This window comes from Archocentrus centrarchus, chromosome 17 (assembly GCF_007364275.1).
Source record: "Archocentrus centrarchus isolate MPI-CPG fArcCen1 chromosome 17, fArcCen1, whole genome shotgun sequence".
Classification (NCBI taxonomy): Eukaryota; Metazoa; Chordata; class Actinopteri; order Cichliformes; family Cichlidae; genus Archocentrus; species Archocentrus centrarchus.
The window spans coordinates 14,169,576-14,190,676 of record NC_044362.1 but is presented as its reverse complement, the minus strand read 5'-3'; the positions used below and the strand labels follow the sequence as shown (position 1 = coordinate 14,190,676).

The 21,101-nt window shown below is 40.4% G+C and overlaps 3 protein-coding genes across 3 annotated transcripts; 1 reads left to right on the top strand and 2 right to left on the bottom strand.

The window, feature by feature from the left end:
* Positions 1–928: 928 nt before the first annotated feature.
* On the bottom strand, positions 929–8,917 carry plekhj1 (pleckstrin homology domain containing, family J member 1). The gene is made up of 6 exons (XM_030752941.1): positions 8,517–8,917; positions 8,274–8,341; positions 8,105–8,171; positions 5,202–5,292; positions 2,687–2,750; positions 929–2,124 (listed from the first exon to the last, which is right to left on the bottom strand). The coding sequence occupies exons 1-6, from the start codon at positions 8,608–8,610 to the stop codon at positions 2,032–2,034; spliced, it is 477 nt and encodes a 158-aa protein (XP_030608801.1). The 5' UTR covers positions 8,611–8,917; the 3' UTR covers positions 929–2,031.
* A 1,092-nt stretch (positions 8,918–10,009) lies between these two features.
* Positions 10,010–13,382, top strand: sf3a2 (splicing factor 3a, subunit 2). Its single transcript, XM_030752173.1, has 8 exons — positions 10,010–10,073; positions 10,688–10,957; positions 11,068–11,114; positions 11,468–11,577; positions 11,689–11,738; positions 11,954–12,094; positions 12,176–12,244; positions 12,779–13,382. Exons 2-8 carry the CDS (start codon positions 10,760–10,762, stop codon positions 13,046–13,048), a joined length of 885 nt encoding a protein of 294 aa, XP_030608033.1. The 5' UTR covers positions 10,010–10,073; positions 10,688–10,759; the 3' UTR covers positions 13,049–13,382.
* A 677-nt stretch (positions 13,383–14,059) lies between these two features.
* LOC115796464 (junctional sarcoplasmic reticulum protein 1) lies at positions 14,060–17,090 on the bottom strand. Its single transcript, XM_030752885.1, has 7 exons — positions 16,979–17,090; positions 16,303–16,403; positions 15,159–15,187; positions 14,991–15,066; positions 14,774–14,908; positions 14,587–14,687; positions 14,060–14,512 (listed from the first exon to the last, which is right to left on the bottom strand). Exons 2-7 carry the CDS (start codon positions 16,394–16,396, stop codon positions 14,156–14,158), a joined length of 792 nt encoding a protein of 263 aa, XP_030608745.1. The 5' UTR covers positions 16,397–16,403; positions 16,979–17,090; the 3' UTR covers positions 14,060–14,155.
* Positions 17,091–21,101: the final 4,011 nt, after the last annotated feature.

Sequence of the window (21,101 nt, the reverse complement as noted above, 5' to 3'; positions counted from 1 at the left end):
CAGACCTTAACCTAAGATGCTGTGGTGGGACCGTATGAGAGCTGTGCATAAACAAATGGCCACAAACCTCAATGAACTGAAACAACACTGTAAAGAGTAGGCCAAAACTTCACCAACACTGTGAGAGACTGATAGTCATTCAGGAAATGATTACTTATTATTACTGATTATTGCTGTTAACGGTGATTCTACAAGCTACTGACCCATGAGGTCAAGTCTTGCCTAGCCTGTTTTACAGGCCTCACCATGGTAAATCAGTAACTGTGTCAGAGATATAAAGAAAGAAGTAAAAAAAATTCTTGATGATGTAGTTTACCTGTACCATGGTGCACAATACAGCCATCTGCCAAGGAACTGTATTCACATCAAAATTACACTTGCTTGAAGACCGGGCTCAACGAAACAGTGTTGTGCTGTACTTGTATGCCTTTTCCTCAGTTCAGTGACTTTCTGAAGCCTCTGCCCTCTGTCTATGGCTCCCCCTTTACTGGTGTGTGGATTCAAACATCAAAATGCCAAAGCAAATTGTGTTCTTTGACAACAGAAATTGGCTCATGGAAAACTAATGCACAGGCATTTCTTTACACCTGGGAAAGACGATGGCTCACCAGTTTTTCACCTCAGCTGAAAATGTCTGCCTTCAGAATCAGCTTTCCTTTTTCCTTCATTCTGTACATCATCTACTAGCTGTGGAGGTGCGTCTGTCTATTTATTTTGGTGTGTACATGGGAGCTCCATCTACAGCCTGGCAGGTCAAAATTTACTAAGAACCCCAGTAGGCCTTTATTTTGATGACTGTACACAAAAGATAGACGTAGCCACAGTCCCACATTAGTTAAAGTTATTTTTTTTTTAAATATTTTCTGTTATCACATTTGGTTGACAGATGACACACTGCATGAATTTACAGTATCTTGCAAATGGCTTTATTAGTATAAAAAGAGATGCCAGTGAAGCAGATGTAATTAATGAAAAACAAACAGTTCTATGTGCAAAAAATTAAAAATGAAGATGCATTCAATGACATGCAGTTATTCTTTTTTGCTAATTTGGAGGATGCAAGTCTTACAGGAAAATAAAGTTGAGAGCAAAATGTCAGCTCTCGATTTGCTGAAACACCTCAAATGTTAGTGTGACCCCGCCCCCCCGAATCATGCTGGGAGCCTGGTTTTTAAACACATGGTCCAACAGCTTACCCAAAGGAATCTGATTCAAAGTGCCACAGAAAAGGTACAGTAGACTCATTAAGTAAATTACTGTAAAAGAAAAAAGCCTTAACACCCAGTAACATGTGCAAACATATTCTATTTTTTTAAAAACTAAACAGTTTAATGAGGCATAAGATAAATACACATCTGGACAGCTGACAGCTTTGTCTTTTTCACAGAAACCGAGTAAAATATGTGGCTCAACTCAGCAATTGAAAAGACAAACAGTTCAAATCAGGGCAGGAATACTGCCAAAGGTTTTCTAAATCAGGGTAAGGTATTAACTGTAAGCTTCTTTAAAAAAGGGTGCATTAAAACAATGAGTTACGTATGTTTATATGCCCTTAAATGGCATATTTTGAACACAGTTCTTCTCAAATTACTAATAATCCTGAATGAAATTCACTCCTAGAGCTTAAGCACATCCAGAGGCCCTTAAAATCACATTGTCTGAATGTACAGCATGTACAGTAGAAAAAATAAAACATTTATACAGGCAACTGATTAACTAAGGCTGAAAATGACAGAAAAGGCAAGGAAAAATGCCCCTAAATCACTAATATGACAGTGTTGACTCATCCAAAGAACTGCATTACCTGTAATGACTGACACTGATGCAGCAGGCATGGCTTTGCATCACCTCAGATACCTGGCTTTAACATCTGCATAGGTCTGAGGTAACACTGAATACATTAAATAAAGCGCAGTAAAGATCTCAGCAGCGTGGATGATAACGCTGCAGTTTGGAGTGTGGAGTGAGTGCTGGAATGGCAGAGTGAACTATAATGAAAATAAAAAGTATATCTGAACACAGGACGCTGGTCTACAGGGAGGAGGTATCTCTAGCCATAAGTGGCCGGCCGTTGCTGACCTGGAAACGAGCTTCATCTGATATACCATACTGCTCCAAGGGGTCCTGTGGAGAAAGCAGGCAGTGAGTGAAACAGTGTAAGGAGCAAATTCCTTGTTCTTGAAGCAGAATCAGACTTTATATGAAATGCTTAGCTCAAATCTCACTCAAAGATACACTCCAGAGATCTCCAGAGGTTAGTGGGATTTCAGCCACGACTCTTACTGCACTGAATAATTATACGTACAATCAGACCTACAGCACAGAGAGGAAAGCAAATGAAGGCTGTTGCAGCCTGTGTGTCATCCTGAGTAACTAGGAAATTGTTTCTACAGAGACACATTGCTAATTGAGCTTTATCAAGCACGCTTTGTCGTGTGCTTTGAGAGTCATAATGAAATTCCACAGAGTTGATTACATGAATCTTAGCAGCAGAGAGAGCGCAACATTGCCAAGCAGAACCTAAACTATCTTGCTTCATTTATCTACCAGTCTGTCTGCTATTGATGGTGATGATAATATGAACTCCAAACCACACTGTAACCATCCCACAGTATGAATGCTGCTGATTAGAAGCACCATCTGTGTGGCATTTAGCGCACTGACGTGCTGCTGTGAGGGGTCTCACCTTCCCTGTGAGCCTGTGGATTTCTGTTCGATAGAATATAAGATTCTTCCTCATGAACTCATAACTGCAAGAGATTAGACAACAAATTAACTTGACATTTAGGGAGAAATAATGTTCAACAAATACAGATAAGATCAGAGCTGCAACTAGGCTTGTAACATTAAACATTCTCATGATTGAACATTTCTGGGTCACCCTTTCAGCGCAAGCCACCGGTTGCCAACATTTTGCACAGAGGGAAAATTAAAGTGCCGCATTTTAATTGTGTGTTGCTTATTGACTGCTGGCACTAGCTAGGGTAGGAAAGCGCAAAGTTTCCAACAGTGTATTACAAACCCAGCAGTCTGCCTGGTCTAAGTTAACCTCCTGCCACACACTAGTAAATGTTACACTCTGCTGCCTGATTGACAGATACAAGAAATCTTTCATACCACATGCAATAACAAGTTTTGCTTTGTTGATTTTTAAAAAAATATTTTATCTTATTAGTACTGTTGGTATGATTACCATTATTGCTACAGTTGCTACAGAAACTGAATAAATGATAAAGAAGTTGGTGGGGGGGGGGGGGCAAATTTTGTTGCTTTATGCCTTTTACCTCTTCAGCTGACTTGTGTCCACTAATAAAATCTGTTATTGCTTTATGTAAACAATCTTACTGGTTTTAGCAGTCAGAACCATATGACTCCTATCCGGGCTCCTCTCTACTGGTTTCATGCATGTTTTAGAGTTGATTTTAAGATTTTACTAATAACTTTTAATACTCATCAGGGTTTGGGCCCACGCTACATATGAGAACTACAGACCCCATGTGAGCTTGTTTGCAGCCTTAGATCTTCAGGTGGGGTTATTCTGGCTGTGACTGTGCTTTTGTCATCACTGCCCATTGTCAATGAACTTCCTGAGGACATCATGCTTGCAGAATCGTTGACTTCCTTTAAATCACTTCTTAAAACTAATTTCTATAGACCTGCTTTTAAGTCAATCCACCTGGGCCACCACCTGGGCTGTGGCTCAGGTTGTAGAGCGTGCTGTCTACAAATCAGGTCAGTGGATTAATCCTTGACCTTCTGAGACACTGAAACCTCAAGCTGCCCCTACATCAGAATGTGAGTGTGTGACTGTTAGAAAGTGCTTAGGCACAGACAAAAGTGCTGTATGAATGCGTGTGGTTTTTGGTAGAAACACTGAGTGCTCAACTGAGTGGAAAGGTGCTAGTCCATTTACCATTTTACCAAGTGATTCTATTATATATGCTACCTTTTATCTTCTGGTTATCATCCTTTAGTAGTCTTGCTCCAGTTTTTCATTTAAAAAAAAATATTTTTATGCTTTTAGAAATATTTGTGTGTGTTTTTGTGACTTTAATGGCTGTATACCCTTTGAGATTTTTTTGCTTTGGCACTTCTGTCAAAGCACTTTGTAAACTCTGTTTTTAAAGGCACTATACAAATAACATGTATTATTTATTTATTTAATTTTATTTTTTGTGGGGAATGAACTTGGTGTGTCTCGGGTCTGTCTCTCCGCCTGTCTGCTCATATGAAGCCCAGCAGGTCTGTCTGAGCTACCACTCAATTAGTGTTATAGCACATAGATTAATCAAGTGTGGCATTAAATTGTACCCTACGCCACAGCTGCCAGATCTGACAACTTTTCTGGCAGAAACACTGAAGCTCTGAGGAAACGCTAGAGCGCTATTATCCTCCTCGGATATCTTCTGCTGTTTGGGAGCATTATGTATTCCCAGTAAGATTTAAAACAAGATGTTAGAGCTGTAATGGATTAGACTGAAGCTGTCTAACAGTCACATTTCTAACACTATGTGTCTGGAAACAGCAAAATCATTCATTTGTGACGGTTTCACCCATGTGAGTGTTACTCTGTTACAATATGAGGTGCCACTTGTTGTACCTGCACTGTTCAAATAGCACAGATAGACAACATAGTTGTGTAACCATATTCAGATGACAGAACACAGTTTTTCATTATTCAGTTACTAAGTTGGAACAACACGGACAAAATGCCATTCTTTTAGACTTCATGAATACATGCTGTAGCAGTACTAGAAGCAACGTATCAGCTTACCTATCAGTATATACATATGAATATACAGCTAATAATAATAATAATAATAATAATAATAATATCACCAGCTGCACCATGCTTATTAAACTTCAGCAGATCACCTTGACTGTGTTTACACGCAATGAGTTTCTATCACGTGATTGGCCGATTAAATATTTGCTTTAATGATCAGTTTAACATGTGTAACTATCGAAATACCCAGTGAGCGTGTTCTGACGTCTGTGGGTTTTTAATTTGATACCCGGATCAACATAATAAATTTGGTTTAAAAGACTGATTTGAGTTTCTTTCTTTCTTTCTTTCCTTTCTTTCTTTCTTTCCTTTCTTTCCTTTCTTTCTTTCTTTCATCATTTACTGACAGTTTTCCAAAGCATCTGTAAACCTTTGTGCCTGCTGGAATAAGAAAAGAAAAAAAAAAAAGTCCTACCTCGCTTGTTTAATGGAATCTATCCACTCCCCACACTGTGCTTCAGTATCACACTCAAACACGTACTTCCTCTCTGCTTCATCCAGAAATGCTACAACAAACAAAGCATTAGAGATCAGAAACACGAAGAGGAACTGCACAAAGAAACTGTGAGACTCTGAGAAGCAGACAGCAGGTGAGAAAGTGAAGATTAGTCAGAGTGAGACATACAGTTAGGTCCCTAAGTTTTTGGTCAAAGACAATTTTTTTGTAGTTTTATATATACCACCACAGTTTATTCATTAAACAATCAAGATGTGATTGAAGTGCATAAGTTCAGCTTTAATTCAACGTATTTAACAAAAGTACCAAATTAAGGGTGCCAGGGTGGCTCAGTGGTTGAGCGGGCAACCACATATGCCGCGTGGCAGTACAGATGGCGCAGGTTCGAGTCCCAACCCAGTTGCTATTTACTGTGTGTCTTCCCCCATCTCTTCTTCTCTCTTTCCTGTCTCTCTCCACTGTAGAACATCAATCAAATAAAGCTGCAAAAGGCCCAGAAAAAACAAAAAACAAAAAAACAAATGAACTGTTTAGGAATTACAGCTATTTTTATTCCCAGTCCTCCATATTAAGAGGCTCCAAAGTAACTGGACAATTGACTGACAAGCGGTTTCATGACCAGGTGTGTCCTGTTTCCTTGTTATTCCATGATAAAATAAGCAGATAAAAGATCTGGAGTTGATTCCAAAAGATGTTGATGCAGGCAAAGGAGGATGAAAAAACAAAATAAACCCATCAGAGAGAGTGAAAACTGCAGGAGTGACCAAATCAACAATCTGATTCATTGTTAAAAAGAAGGAATGCTTTGGCCAGCTCAGAAACATCAAAAGGCCTAAAAAGAGCACAGAAGACAACTAAAAGACTTGATGACAGAATTATTTCTATAGTTAAGAAAAACAACTTCGTAATATCCAATCAAGTCAAGAACACTCTCATGGAGGCAGGTTCATTTTTGTCAAAGTCTGCAGTAAAGAGATGCTTTCATGAATGGAAATACAGAGAGCTTACAACAAAGTGCAAAACACTCACTACACTCAAGAACAGGAAGGCCAGATTAGACTTTGCCTAAAAATATCTGAAGAGCCTGCACCGTTATGGGAAAAAAAAAAACTTTGAACAGATGAAAACAAGATGAATTTATTCCAAAATGACGGACAGAGAAAAGCATGATGGAGAAGAGAAAAAACTCACAATCCAAGCATACCACGTCATCTGTCAAACATGTTGGCAATAATGTTATGGCATGGGCATGTATTGCTGCCAGTAGAACTGGCTCACTGGTGTTTATTGATGATGTACACTATACAGCCTAAAGTACTAACTCACCCATCCAAATCACTGAATTCAGGTGTTCCAATCACTTCCATGGCCACAGGTGTATAAACCAAGCACCTTAGGCATGCAGACTGCTTCTACAAACATTTGTGAAAGAATGTGTTGCTCTCAGGAGCTCAGTGAATTCCAGCGTGGTACTGTGAAAGGATGCTACCTGTGCACCAAGTCCAGTCATGAAATTTCCTCACTACTAAATATTCCACAGTCAAGTGTTAGTGGTATTATAACAAAGTGGAAGCAATTGTGAAATCACAGAGTGGGGTCAGTGGATGCTGAGGTGCATAGTGCGCAGAGGTCACCAACTTTCTGCAGTCAATCTCTACAGACCTCCAAACTTAATGTGGCCTTCAGATTAGCTCAAGAACAATGTGTAGAGAGCTTCATGGAATGGGTTTCCATGGCTGAGCTGCATCCAAGCCTTACATCACCAAGTGCAATGCAAAGCGTTGGATGCAGTGGTGTAAAGCAGGCCCCTTAGTTCCAGTGACAGGAACTCTTATTGCTTCAGCATGCCAAGACATCTGTGGGAACAGTTTGGGGATGGGAAGAACTTGACTGGCCTGCACTGAGTCCTGACCTCAACCCAAGAGAGCACCTTTGGGATGAATTAGAGCAGAGACTGTGAGCCAGGCCTTCTTGTCCATCATCAGTGTCTGACCTCACAAATATGTTTGTGGAAGAATGGTCAAAGATTCCCATAAACACACTCCTAAACCTTGTGAAAGCTTTCCCAGAAGAGTTGAAGCTGTTATAGCTGCAAAGGATTAGTGACATCATATCAGACCCTATAGATTATGAATGGGAGTTCATATACGTGTGAAGGCATACGAGCAAATACTTTTGGCAATATAGTCTAACTGCTGATAGAAATATAAGCAAACGCAGCCCAAGAGAATCTTAAGCCAAAGAAATGGGATATTCTTCAATGCCCAAGACAGTCACCTGATCTCAACCCAATAACACAAATCTGAAGGCAGAGAGATTAAATTATGGGTAACGCTTTCTTTTAAGGCCCGCCCTTAGGCCGTAACTATCCTGTAAGTAAATTTTAGTTATGTGGAATTCCGCCGTAATTATTTTTAATTCCTCCGTAATTATTTTTAATTCCGCCGTAATTATTTTTACTACGGCTGAATTATTTTTAATTCCGCCGTAATTATTTTTAATTCAGCTGTAGTAAAAATAATTACGGCGGAATTCCACATAACTAAAATTTATTTACAGGATAGTTACGGCCTAAGGGTGGGCCTTAAAAGAAAGCGTTACCAAATTATGTTAGTTTGTCCAATTACTTTATGGGCTTGGAAAATGAGGGACTGTATACAAAAATGGCTGTAATTCCAAAACAGTTGGTGTAATACTGTAGTTAAAACCCTCCAATTAAAGCTGGAAATCTGCACGTCAATCTCATGTTGATTGTTTGATGTAAAAAGCACTGTGGTGGTGTACAGAGGTAAAACTATATATATATATAAAAATCTGTCACTTATGGATCTAACTGTAAGTCTGAGGATACTGTGGCTTACCAATAGAGAAAGTCTGGCTGTCTTCCCTCTCCACCCTACACTGCTCCAGCAGCAAAGCTCCAATTGGCTGCCAAATAAAAAGTGTTCATTTTGATTAACTCCCCCCCTTTACAATGAATTAATTCAATTTATCAAAAAAAAAAAATGCTGTGACAACAAGCATACTGACCTCTTCCTCATCAGTCCGGAAATAAAAGAGGAAGTTGACCACGAGTTTCACTAGCCTCTTCTTTACAACTGTAAGGTAACAAAAAGGGAAGTCACACTGAGAAATTCGTCTCCACAACAAACACAGAGCAGCGCCGCAGTAGCAGGAGCTATACAGAGAAAGCCATGACTAAATATCTGATCCCGACATCAGCTGCTGTCCCACAAACATGAAGCGGAAGTGCGTGTAAATGAGCGTCCTTACCGTCTCCTTTCTTGGGCCCTCTCATCCCCAGTTCAGCTGCTCTCTCAGAGGGCTGGCGACTCAGTAACACCAGCTCCTTCTCGTTGAAACGCATCGCGTACACACACACACAGCTTGGACAGACCGACGGACACAGGCAGGCTAAAAATGACCCGTCCCCCCCAAAATCGAAAGCATAGTACAGGGGCTGTGTAACGGTAGCACGGTTTAGGGATTGTACTGCTTCGCTATCTGACGTCCTCGAAATTTGACGGACTGCGTTTGATCATCTCTGCGGTCAACTAAAAACAACAGCGCCGGACTTAATGTCAAACACATACACACACACACACCTCTAACAGGCACTGACACACCTCACTACTACGGCAGTCTTCTTCTTCCTTTTCTCTTCAGGCGTGTTACTGCCCTCTACAGGTCAAAGTAACATTAACGTTTCACACTGCCTAGCAGGACTCATTTGGATGTTTCTTCTTTATCCGGAAACACAAGCCCCAGCTTCAATCTAGTTAATCTAACTGTTTCCCTTTGGTTTCCAGGATAAGGTAATCTCGCAAGCCATTTTAATAGGTACACCTGTTCAACTGTTTGTTAATGCAAACAAGGCATTTGACATTTAGGCATTTAGGCCCATAGACCTGGTCAAGACAACCTGCTGAAGTTCAAACTGAGCATTAGAGTGAGGAAGAAAGGTGATTTAAGTGACACTGAATGAGGCACTGATGTTGGTGCCAGACAGGCTGGTCTGGGTATTTCAAAAACTGCTGGTCTGCTGGCATTTTCCCACACAGCCATCTCTAGGGATTTACAGAGAATGGTCCAGAAAAGAGAAAATATCCAGTGATCGGCAGTTCTCTGGGTGAAAATATCTTGTTGATGTCAGAGGTCAGAGGAAAATGGACAAGCTGCTTCAAAATGACAGGAAGGCAACAGTAACTCAAATAAGCACTCATTATAACCAAGGTATGCAGAAGAGCATCTCTGAATGCACAACATGTTGAACCTTGAAGCAGATGAGCTACAGCAGCAGAAGACCACAGTGGGTGCCACTCATGTCAGCTAAGAGCAGAAAACTGAGGCTACAGCTGACATGAGCTTACCAAAATTCAGCAGTAGAGTATTGGAAAAATGTCTGATCTGAAGAATCTTGATTTGTGCTGCGGCATTCAGATGGTGAAATCATAAAGGTTGTGTTGTTAAAACATTATTAAGGCAATTACAGAGGAATGGGTTCATTGCTGAATATGTTTAAATATACAATTTAGCAATAATGGAATTAAATATTTACTCTTTGGCATAAATGCTTACTAGACACAGTTTCAGATAAACAGCTTGAGGTGCCTTTCTCTATAACTGTCTGAAACTAAACAAAAACTGTGTGGAAAATAAGCATTTTAGTGACCTGGACTGTCGGTCCAGCCGTCTGTGGGCTGGAGAGCCAGCCCAGCAGGTGGCAGTAACACACCTGTAGCTTTTTTTATCACCAAAACCCGAGGGAAATAATTCACGCGCATGCGCAACTGCCAATCAGGGAAACGCGTTGCTGTCGTTGTGGAGCTGGTGAGTTTTATCAAAGTGATCTGATTGTAGTATATTTAAATGTTTTATCGTGTAACTAACCACTGTGGGGACCAAACATGTACTTTAATCATTAGTGTTTGTTAAAAGCTTTTCATTACTAGCTGGTAGCGTCGTTAGCTTAACATTAAGCTTCCCGGCGCATTCGGCTGCTATTGTATGCTAATATGCTACAGCTAGCTGGTTGTTGTAGGGGCCATTCAGCAGTCTGTTGTAAAAATGGGAAGACTCTTTCTTTTGTACGGTGGTAAATTGGCTCAGATAATTTAGAAATAGCCCCCTAAATAACGGCTGTTTTGGCCTTACTTCTCTGTATTCATGTCGAGCCTTTGTAAGGATGTTGTTAGCATCGCGAATTTTTGCTCTAGAGGGCTATTATGATGGTGATGAGGTGTTTTTAAAGCAGGTTGTATTATCTATAAAGATTATACAGTACTTATACATTTGAGCAATAAAAATCTTCTCACGTGAGTGCCTTAGACTACACACACGTGATAATGTAATGCCACACATGTTGCCATGTTGTGCTACAACTCTGGAGTCTAGAGTTATCTTTTTTCCACCATCACTGGCAACAGTTTCTTATTTTTTCACAGGTAATCAGGAGGAATCTCTTTAGAGTAGCTGGCCACTGAGGTGTGTCTGTTTGAGTCCAGCACCTTACAAAAATGGATTTCCAGCATCGAGCTGGAGGGAAGACGGGGAGCGGAGGGGTGGCATCTGCCTCTGAGAGTAACCGTGACAGGCGAGAACGGTTACGTCAGCTGGCCCTGGAGACCATTGACATCAACAAAGATCCTTACTTTATGAAAAATCATTTAGGATCGTACGAGTGCAAACTTTGTCTGACACTTCACAACAATGAGGTGAGGGACACAGTGAGAAGTTTCTCAGTTAACTGAATTTGATTTTATTTGTTGTTATCTGGGTGTCTTGTTTGGAAAGAAAAATCAGACTTCTGTCTTCTGTATTTCAGGGAAGCTACTTGGCTCACACACAAGGAAAGAAACATCAGACCAACTTGTAAGTCCACACATTGTCTGTTCGACAACATAACAATGGGGGAGTGCAAGAACTGTTACTTTATTATGTTTTGGTTTAATTAAAGTTGCAGTTTTAACATAAATGAATGAGAAATCTGTCATTTTGAAGGAAACATTACACATGTAAGATTTGTGTAGAACTGAAGGATCTTTGTTTTAGAGTGGGTGGACTCACCTCATCTCAAACTGAGCAGCTATCACTCAAAATGTTCTTTAATTGAGAAATCCGGCTATTTTTTTGCTTTGCTGGGTGCAGCAACAGAAGGTGGTTTCTCCCAAAGGTGTCTGCTGGGTTTATTACCTGTAAAGACCTTGATACTTTTTGTTTTTTAGAGCACGGAGGGCAGCAAAAGAGGCAAAAGAAGCTCCTGCTCAACCAGCTCCAGCCAAAGTGAAAGTTGAGGTCAAGAAGTTTGTCAAAATTGGTCGACCGGGATACAAAGGTAAGCATGTTGTGTCATTTTATTCCAGGGCAGTCACTGTTTGGTTAATAATAGTAGTTTCTCTGCAAATTTTATTTTAAATAAATAAAAAAAAAAAAAAATTCTTCACAGTGACCAAACAAAGGGATCCAGAGACTGGACAGCAGTCTTTACTTTTCCAGGTATGTATGTTTAGTAAGAACACGCACAATCCAATACCCTTTTGTGTTTTGTTGTGATTAGAAGCCAAGTATTTGGGATTTGTGTGTTTTAAAACAGAGCTAAATGCAGTTATCTTTATGACAATTGATAACCTCATGCTCTAACCTTCAAAGTTTTTTACTGCAAGATTAATGGCTACATGTTACTGACCTGTATTCTTTTCTCTGCCTATCAGATTGACTATCCAGAGATCGCTGAAGGAATTGGACCTAGGCATCGTTTCATGTCTGCTTATGAGCAGCGCATCGAGCCTCCCGATCGTCGCTGGCAGTACCTGCTATTTGCTGCTGAACCGTATGAGACCATTGCCTTCAAGGTGAGAGGAACTTGCACTTTTCTCTTCCCCTTACACTGGTTTGTTTGCCTGCATGTAACACTAACATATTTGCTGTTTTAGGTACCCAGCAGAGAAATTGATAAAGCAGAAAACCGCTTCTGGACCCACTGGAACAAAGAAACTAAACAGGTACTAACTATATTACAGCGTATCTACCAGTACAGTTAAAAGGCCCAGCAGTTGGGACCATTGCAAGGGGTAGAACAAAATAGGCATACAGAGGTGCAGATTTTCCTCCTCTTTCTGTGTGGACAGACTCTTATTGATGATTTGTACACCTTGGGAATTTTTCTCCTCTTCCAGCATGAAAAGAAAATCATGTAGTGTATACCAGAGAGAGAGAGAGAGAGAGAACTGAATCATTGTTTACCTCATCTACATGTGGCCTAATCTAATTAGTGTACATACATGGATGAATGCCAGCCCAACAACTGAAGGCAAAATGATCTCTTGAACTTCTTTATAGTTCAAGCTGTTATGCATAAATAACAGTTGACAGGAACAGTGGGCCAAGAAAGTGGTATCCTTACTAGTTTTATATGTTTAAAAAATCATCTTAAAAATCCTTGTAAAAATTTTTCAAGTGTATTAGTTATTTTAAAACTATTTTCTAACAGCAGAAATATTTTTTTTTAATTGTTCTTTTGTTATTTTTATGTCCAGTTTTTCCTGCAGTTCCACTTCAAAATGGAGAAAGCTATTCCCCAGTCAAGCGGTCCAGCACCTGCTGCCACTGTAAAACGTCCTCCTCCTCTTATGAGTGGCGATCACCCACCAAATGACACTCTGCCTCCTCCCCCACCAGGGGGAATGCCTGTCCCTCCTCTCCCACCTGGCGCCCCAGGAGCCCCCCAGATGCCCCCACAGATGCCCATGCCTCCCATGCCAATGAGGCCACCCCCTCCAGAGGGCCTTACAATAGTTAATAATTGATCCCTTATCAGTGAGCTGTTTTAAGTGATTTTTTTTTTTTTTTGGTTTCTGTCATGGTCTGCAGTCACACTGCTCTGCCCGTCTGCAGTGTCCTTCTTTTACATGCTGCAGTGATATTTAGTTTTATTATTTCTACAGATGTTTAAAGCTCATGTTTATTAGATTTTCAGTATTTGTTTGGTTTAAAATGTGCAGGACCATTTGTTACTGCAGCATCATTAATATGGCCACATTCTTTTGTATTAATATCCACGTTCTGGACATGGAGGTATGAGTGGGCGCTCGTAATTTAGGATTATGGTTTTGTAATTAAATGTTATGGAGAAACAGAAAATATTTGTCTTCTGAGAGTCTGATTTTTACAAAGGCATCACACCAAAAATGTTTGACTGTTTAAATGCTGAAGCTCAGGGTTGCTGATCAGGGTGAAAACTTGGATTTGCTGAGGAGACGGTCGTTACCTGGGCTCTCCAAAGTGGCTCTAAGAGCAATATAACAGACTAAACTGGACACATTCTTGATAAAGCTCAGCCTTGATCTGATTGACATGTTAAGTTTCTTCTAGCTACACACTGCTGACATTTGATGGTATAATTTATTCAATGCCACTTTCCAGAACTAGAAAAAAGTTGGATTAAAAAGAAAAAAGTTCCATCCATCCATTCGCTTCCGCACATCCTGTTAAGGGTCGCGGGGGGGCTGGAGCCTATCCCAGCTGTCATAGGGCGAGAGGCAGGGTACACCCTGAACAGGTCGCCAGCCTGTTGCAGGGCCAACACGGAGTGACACAACCTTTCACACTCACATTCACGCACTCAGTCACACCTATGGGCAATTTAGATTAGCCAATTAATCTAACCCCAGTAAGTGCATGTCTTTGGAATGCACTGGATTAAAAAGAAAAAAGTTGAATAACAAAATTACCATGTTTCAAATAAAGCAGTTACATCAAATCACAACACAAATCTATTAATAGTATTATAAATAGTGTCATGCCATTTAATTGCAAGAAAACTTTAAGGCTCAGAATTTGCCACCCTTTAATAACTGTTAATCAAATCAGCTGTTGGGATCATCGCTTCTACCAGATCTGCCGCTGTGAAAGTATCATCCTTTTTGACACTTTTCTTTCCTTTCCTCTAATTTCTTATTTTCCTTAGCAACTGCCTCCTTGTCTCCATCGTCATCTCCTGCATCTTCAGGATCATCCTTTTTGGCTCTTTCTTTCTTGGCTTTGAGTTCTTCTACCCTGGCTTTCTTGGCTCTCCTATCCTTTAATTTTCCATCTCTTCGCTTCATGAGTTTATCTGGCAGCGGCTTGTTTCTCAGACCTCTTAATCCTCGTGCTGTTGCTCCTCTCTTTGGTTTTCCTCTTTTGACCTCTCCATCATCCTCTTCCTCTTCTTCCTCTTCATCAAAGTCAGGCAGCCACCAAAACATGACTTCCCACAGAGATGTTTCAGGCTGTGAGGGAAGAGCAAAACCAGCTGTTCATCTCATTATTTGATCAGTGAAATACTTATTAATCACCAGTTTACCTCTGGCGGCGGCCCCCTGTGTCGCAGTGAGCCTGATCGCCTCATTGTAAGTCCAGATTCTTCCTCCTCTTCTTCAGCTGCCCGCTGACCACGTAAGGTTTCTATTTTGGTTATGAGAAGGGATCACTTACAACAGATGTGCTATTTTTATACCTGAGATTTCACTTTTGTTCACTAGTTTACTTGCCATGAAGTCTCTGAAAGCCTGAGGTGAGCACCAGGATGGTAATGGCCACAAACAAACAGCGGTTTAGAGTGACATTCTCCCACGGTGTTTCAATCTGTGTCAGATTCTGGATGGACAAGCTTTTGTGCAAGGATGCTGAAAGAAAGAAGAAGTTAATAGGATGCAAGTGGCAAGCAGGCATCAGGGGACAAAGGTAGAGGAGAAAGATGGGACTCACTTGCTTTGGGGAGGCTGACCTCTCTGGGTAAAGTCTTGGGTTCTGCTGTTGGCTGCTGCAAAGCTGGACCCATTTCCTGGTAAAGAACAATGTGAAGGTTAATAGAAAAAGTCATAAGAGGTGTGAGCTCAGTATCAGCTTGTTAATGTTGGTTGTTTTCCAACTCACCTCTCTGATTTTTCTGGTAGCGTACATTTCTGGAACGGACAGATGGAGGTTTAATGAAGGGTGATATCGTACACCATTAACAAAAACAAAACCCCAAACAGCCATGTACTCAATCTGGAATGTATTTGTTTACATCTATTAACATATATTCATAGATTTATCTTGGCTGACCATATGCTTTTCATTTTATTAACTCCACTGTAAACAAAATACAAGTCATCTGCGAAAAATAATGTTCTGGTTGGAGAGACTGCAGCCATGCTGGGAGCTTTGTGAGGCCACATATTGGCACAGTTCTGCTTCAAGCGAAACACTAACATGAATGTGCTGACTGGCACACATTGACCTTACTGTATGCTTTCTATACTATGTTTCCCATCTTAGTCTAACATGCACTTAGCACAAAGTTCAGGCTGAGGTTGATGCGCTTGATCATTAACCAATGAAAGAACAAATGAAAACCTCATGATGGTGCTAGAGAAAGAAAGTTACTGCACCCTGTTTCACACAAAATCAAAATTATCAACCTTAACACGGTACAAGATGAAAAGTCAGGGACCTCTATTGCTCCCTCCCACATTGTTTTTAGCCCAGCACAAGCTCAGATATGAGTGTGATAATTCAAACTGTCATGAATTCACTCTTTTCTTTCAAGGTGCAGCAAACTGCAGCTGCTATTTGGTAGCCTGGCTTGTTAGCCAGTTGGCAGATACACACACACACACACACACACACACACACATATATATATATATGTGTGTGTGTGTGTGTGTGTGTGTGTGTGTGTATATATATATATATATATATATATATATATATATTTTTTTTTTTTTTTTTTTTTTTTTTTTAATATGATATTTTCTTGACTTTTTTTTAGAACTATGTCTCACAAAATGTGATTTTTCTGGAAATAAGCTCAATGCACCCCACTGCACTGAGAAATGATCCATCCAGCATGGCTGTGGCTCATTATCACTGTGTTGCTTTCCACAGAGTCATATTTCAGTGGCACCCTGTGCTGCTGTTCTCTAGTATTTATAGAGTTGTATGGCATATACTGTATTTGCAATGGAAGAAGTCATTTATGCACAGTCATTAACGATTCAGTGTGTGTGTGTGTGTGTGTGTGTGTGTGTGTCGCCACCTGGTTTGCGGATCTGCCTAACAGGCTTCTGTGGAGGAGGATCTGCTCTTGGTGGCCATAACTCCTCTTCAAATGTTTCATAGCTTTCTTCCATTTCTTTCCTGAGAGAGATGGAGGAGAAGGAACATAGAAGTAACTAGTAAAAAAAAAACTTAACTAAAAAGTTTAACTTTTAATGATTTGGCAGACATATAGATATCGCACAAAGCTGCAGTCACAGGCCAGTTCCGCTATTTTTTTTTTTAGAGGATGTTCTTGCCATTTCTTAACTTCTGAATACAAGATAATTCATTGGCTCATCATAGCTGTTCTTATCAGTATTCTTTGTCCCATAGAAAAATTCTGATGTCTCACTGGGATTCAGTTTTGACTGCACAAAATGATACAAGTAAAAGGTCAACTTTGCCACTTTTGTATTAAATTGAAGCAGTTTCCTGACCTTAACATTTACAAAGGAATACTGTGAAGCCCTTATGTCTTGCATGACATTTCTCAGCGGACACTGAGGTAATGTCCTTGCAGCCCTATAAATAGATAAAGCAACGGTACCCAACAAATGAGTCGATATAGACTATATAAATACACAAAAAGTAAACGCCTGTTGTTGCTGTTCTAGGATTGACTAATCTCTTCTGTGCTTAATTAAAGTCAGACCCTAATTGAAATAAGGACCTACCTGCCTATACATTTGGGGTCCCCTGGGCAGCACTGGGAAGCCTTTGTCACAGAGCTGTTGTTCCTCCACAAAGATGGCCACGGAGTCTCCCTCTGAACTGTCTGACAGCCAAGAACAGGTGGTGGAGAATGAAAAAACAAAAAGGTATTGGGTGTCAGGCACTGACTGAGGGAGGGCTGACATTAACATGTTTAATACAACTATTAGATCACACAGTGCTTGTGTGTGCATGTGTGTGTTGAAGGGTGGCGATAACCAGTTTTGAAAAACTGTGACCCATTTTGAATTAATATTACCGTACTTCTTATGAAAGGAGTTGGAGGAAAAATCCCAGAGATTTTGAGCAACACTATGCTGTGAACTGTTTTGCATTTTTAAGCAAATGGTCAAAAAGTGCCACAAAAGAGAGGTGAATGTTTTGTTTTAATAGTCTTCAGATGAATTTGGAGTTCTTGTTATTGTTCACCAGCAGAGAGCGCCACTGCGCTTAGGGAGATGGAGTCTGTAGTGCTCTCTGCTCTGCAGATGAGGCCTGTAGTCTGTCAGGCAGATTAGCCGTCAAACAGACAGAGGGTCTGCCAAATTTCTTTTTATGAAGCTACAGCTGTGATGCAAGCACTTCAGACACATTAGGCCATTTTGTCTTACCAGATTATATTTGTGCAGATCTTTGCAACATAGTTCCTCATTTTTTTTTCTTGTTAAATTAATAAGATAAGTAGGTATTCCCATGTGTGATGTGAAGCCCCTGAGGCAAATATGGAGGCCACTAACAAGAAGATACAGGAACAGATGTAAAACTGATTGGATTATATCAGGGTTAGGTGGTTGCAGGCCACCTTGATGTGGGAGAGGAGAGGAAGTGTTGATAAACAGACTTGTGGCGATGCTGATGAGTCATACCTTTGCTGGTACTGTGCCCAATTACAGCTGAATCACACATTGCTTTAGCTGTCAGATATCAAAATTGCATGTTTGCTCTGTAACCTTTGATGTGAGGGGACAGAATCTAAATAAGGCAGGGATTTACCCTTTTTCCATGCTGTAATGCAGACAGTCTGTGGTGGACTTCAAAATTCAACCCAAGTTGATTTTGTTAAAAAAAAAATTGTTATTTGTTAATAAATATAATTGCTGGACTCCAGCAAGCTTTTAGCTGATTTTCAGCATTTTATCGTGTTCTTTTTTGACACAAAACACTCGGTATGTTCTGCCTGCATGTGTGGAAGAGTGCCATTGTGCGTCCTCTTGGTGTTCTTTCTTTTACTTTTGCTTATAACGAGCTTGTCTGCAGGCTTAATCGACCAAATGCACACTCTCATCCTGCTGATTTGTCTGTACTTATTAGTCCCAAGGATGCTCCTTCACTGCTAGTTAGAGTGCATCATCTGTCTGAAGAGTTCTTTCTATTATCACTGATTGAAAGCTTATTTGAGTTGGATAAATTATTTTTTCCAAAATGAACATGAAGAACTGAAAAATTTCATTCTTAACACTCAGTAATCCTGGGCCCTCCTTGTATCCTATATTGAGCACATGTCGGGGTAATAAAGTGAAACTTGGTAAGTTTGGGTCAAAGTCTTAAAGGATGTTCAAGGGCAACACCAGCCCCCTGTGGACACATTTTACTCAGTAAAAATGAGCAAATATTGCTCACGGACATGTACGCTCCAGATTCAGGCACTGGAGAGATTTTTAGCTGGGTGAAGCTTTCTGTCCCCTTTTGTGCCTACATAATGGGGACTGCACTCAGAGAACAGGCCAGCACCCGGTGGGAGCTGCTCTGTGCCCCCACTCACTGAATAGCATGAAGAATTGTGAAGCAGCATTAGCTGTGGTCTGTCTGAAACATACAGGCTTCTGATGCCTCTCATTTTGTTTCAGTTTTTGATTAATTTGCATTTAATTACATTGTTACATTGCTTTAGTTTGCAGTCACTGATGTAACTTCAAAAACCTGAAAGTGGTTTTTCTGATGCTGTAGCCTTAAGACTTCACACAACAGAATACATGACCACTCTGAGACTTGATCTATTAGAGTCTCATTTCCCTAAAGGCTTGGCTTAAAATTACAAACACACTTCTGAAAATACCTTGCATATATAAACTCCCCCTAAACTCCAAAAAAAAAAAAATGTATTTGTGTATTTCAAAAGAATGAGTTTACTCCACAAAGTACAGTAAACTAATAAGAATTAGAGTGAACTTTTAAAAATGTTGTTCTCAGCACATTTGCACACAGTTTTTAAGATGTTTGGCACATGGATTGCATGGAGAATATGCCACATCTCTTCTGTATAGGTAGCCTGTCCCTGAGTCTATCTGTAGTTCCAGACTCACACTATGATGTGGAGTCCAGGTTTCTACAAGGGCCAGTGTAGGTGTTCTCCTTGTCTAACAAGTGTATGTAGCAATATAGGATACATTAATCTGTTACACATTCACCGGCCACTTCAGTAGTTACAGCCTTTTGCTTTCAGAGCCGCCTTAATTCTTTGTGGCAAAGATTCAACAATGTGCTGGAAACATTCCTCAGAGATTTTGGTCTATTTTGTCATGACAGCATCACACAGTTGCTGCACATTTGTCAGCTGCACTTCCATGATGTGAATCTTCTGTTCCACCACATCCCAAAGGTTCTCTATTGGATTGGGATCTGGTGACTGTGGAGGCCATTTGAGGACAGTGAACTAATTTTTTAATGTTCAAGAAAGATGAGATGATTTGAGCTTTGTGACATGCACACATTATCATGCTGGAAGCAGCCAACAGGAGATGGATACACTGTGGTCATAAAGGGACGGACATGGTCAACAACAGTGCTTTATTTAGGTTGTGGCATTTAAACAATATTCAGTTGCTCATCAGCTGAAGACCATGCAGGAAACTGAGTCTACAATTCACCAGTGTGCTCTTCTGCTGCTGTATCCCATCTGCTTCAAGGTTCACTGGGTTGTGCTCTTCTGCATACCTTGGTTGCAGAAAGTGGTTATTTGTGTTACTGTTGCCTTCCTATCATCTCACAGCAGTCTGACCATTCTCCTCTGAGCTGATCAACAGGGCATTTTCACCCAGAGTACCGCCGTTCACTGCATATTTTCTCTTTTTCAGACCATTCTCTGTAAACTTCAGAGATGGTTGTGTGGGAAAATCCCAGTAGATCAGCAGTTTCTGAAATACTTAGACCATCCCGTCAGGCACCAACAACCATGCCACATTCAAAGTCATATAAATCACCTTTCTTCCCCATTCTGATGCTCATTTTGAACTTCAGCGGGTTGTCTTGACCATGTATACATGCCTAAATACACAGAGTTACTGCCATGTGATTGGCTGAATAGATATTTGCATTAACAAGCAGTTGTACAGGTGTACCTCCTGAAGTGGAGTTTCTAAACACAACAACGCTGTCTATGTCCTTCATGAGTTCTTTAAGTGCCAGTTAAGTTGAGTACAACCTGAGTGTCAGTCAGTAAGGTACAGCACTGCCTGACTGACAGAGAATGGTTTCTGGGGTCAAGAGCATGTCTTAGATACCATGCATACTGAATGAATCAGTTCTACAGCTTTAAAGTATTTGGTGTCCACAATGTGAGCCCAAGGCTGTAATGCACACCGTGAAGGATTTTTTCCTTTCTTTTTTTAGTAGCTCAATGGCACGCTAAATGTTAATAGTGCTAATGAAAACACAGTAGAGGAGCAAAATAACAACTGAAGAGTTTTTAGGCATCATGCCTATTCAGAAAATAAGAATCACAGCAATCCAGCACATTAAACAGTCTCACTGAACAACTCAAAGTGCCCTTGATAGCCTTTACCAGCACTTTCAGTCACCTGGTCTTCATCATTGATTGTGTTGACATATGAACTCAGTAGCTGCTATCATCTGCTCTTATTAAAGACTGCTCAGAGCTCCACATGTATTAACACTGATTTGGAAGGAAAAATATTTTAACAGTAAGCAGTGAGGTATATATAAAAAAGAGATTTTTAAAAAATTGCAAAAGACTTGAATTGGCCTAGTGGTGCTATTCAGCTGAACTGCTGTGGATGATTCACAGTTTATTGAGACAAAGCACGATGTCAGATCCTGGAGATGAAGCAGCGAAAGAACAGAGACTAG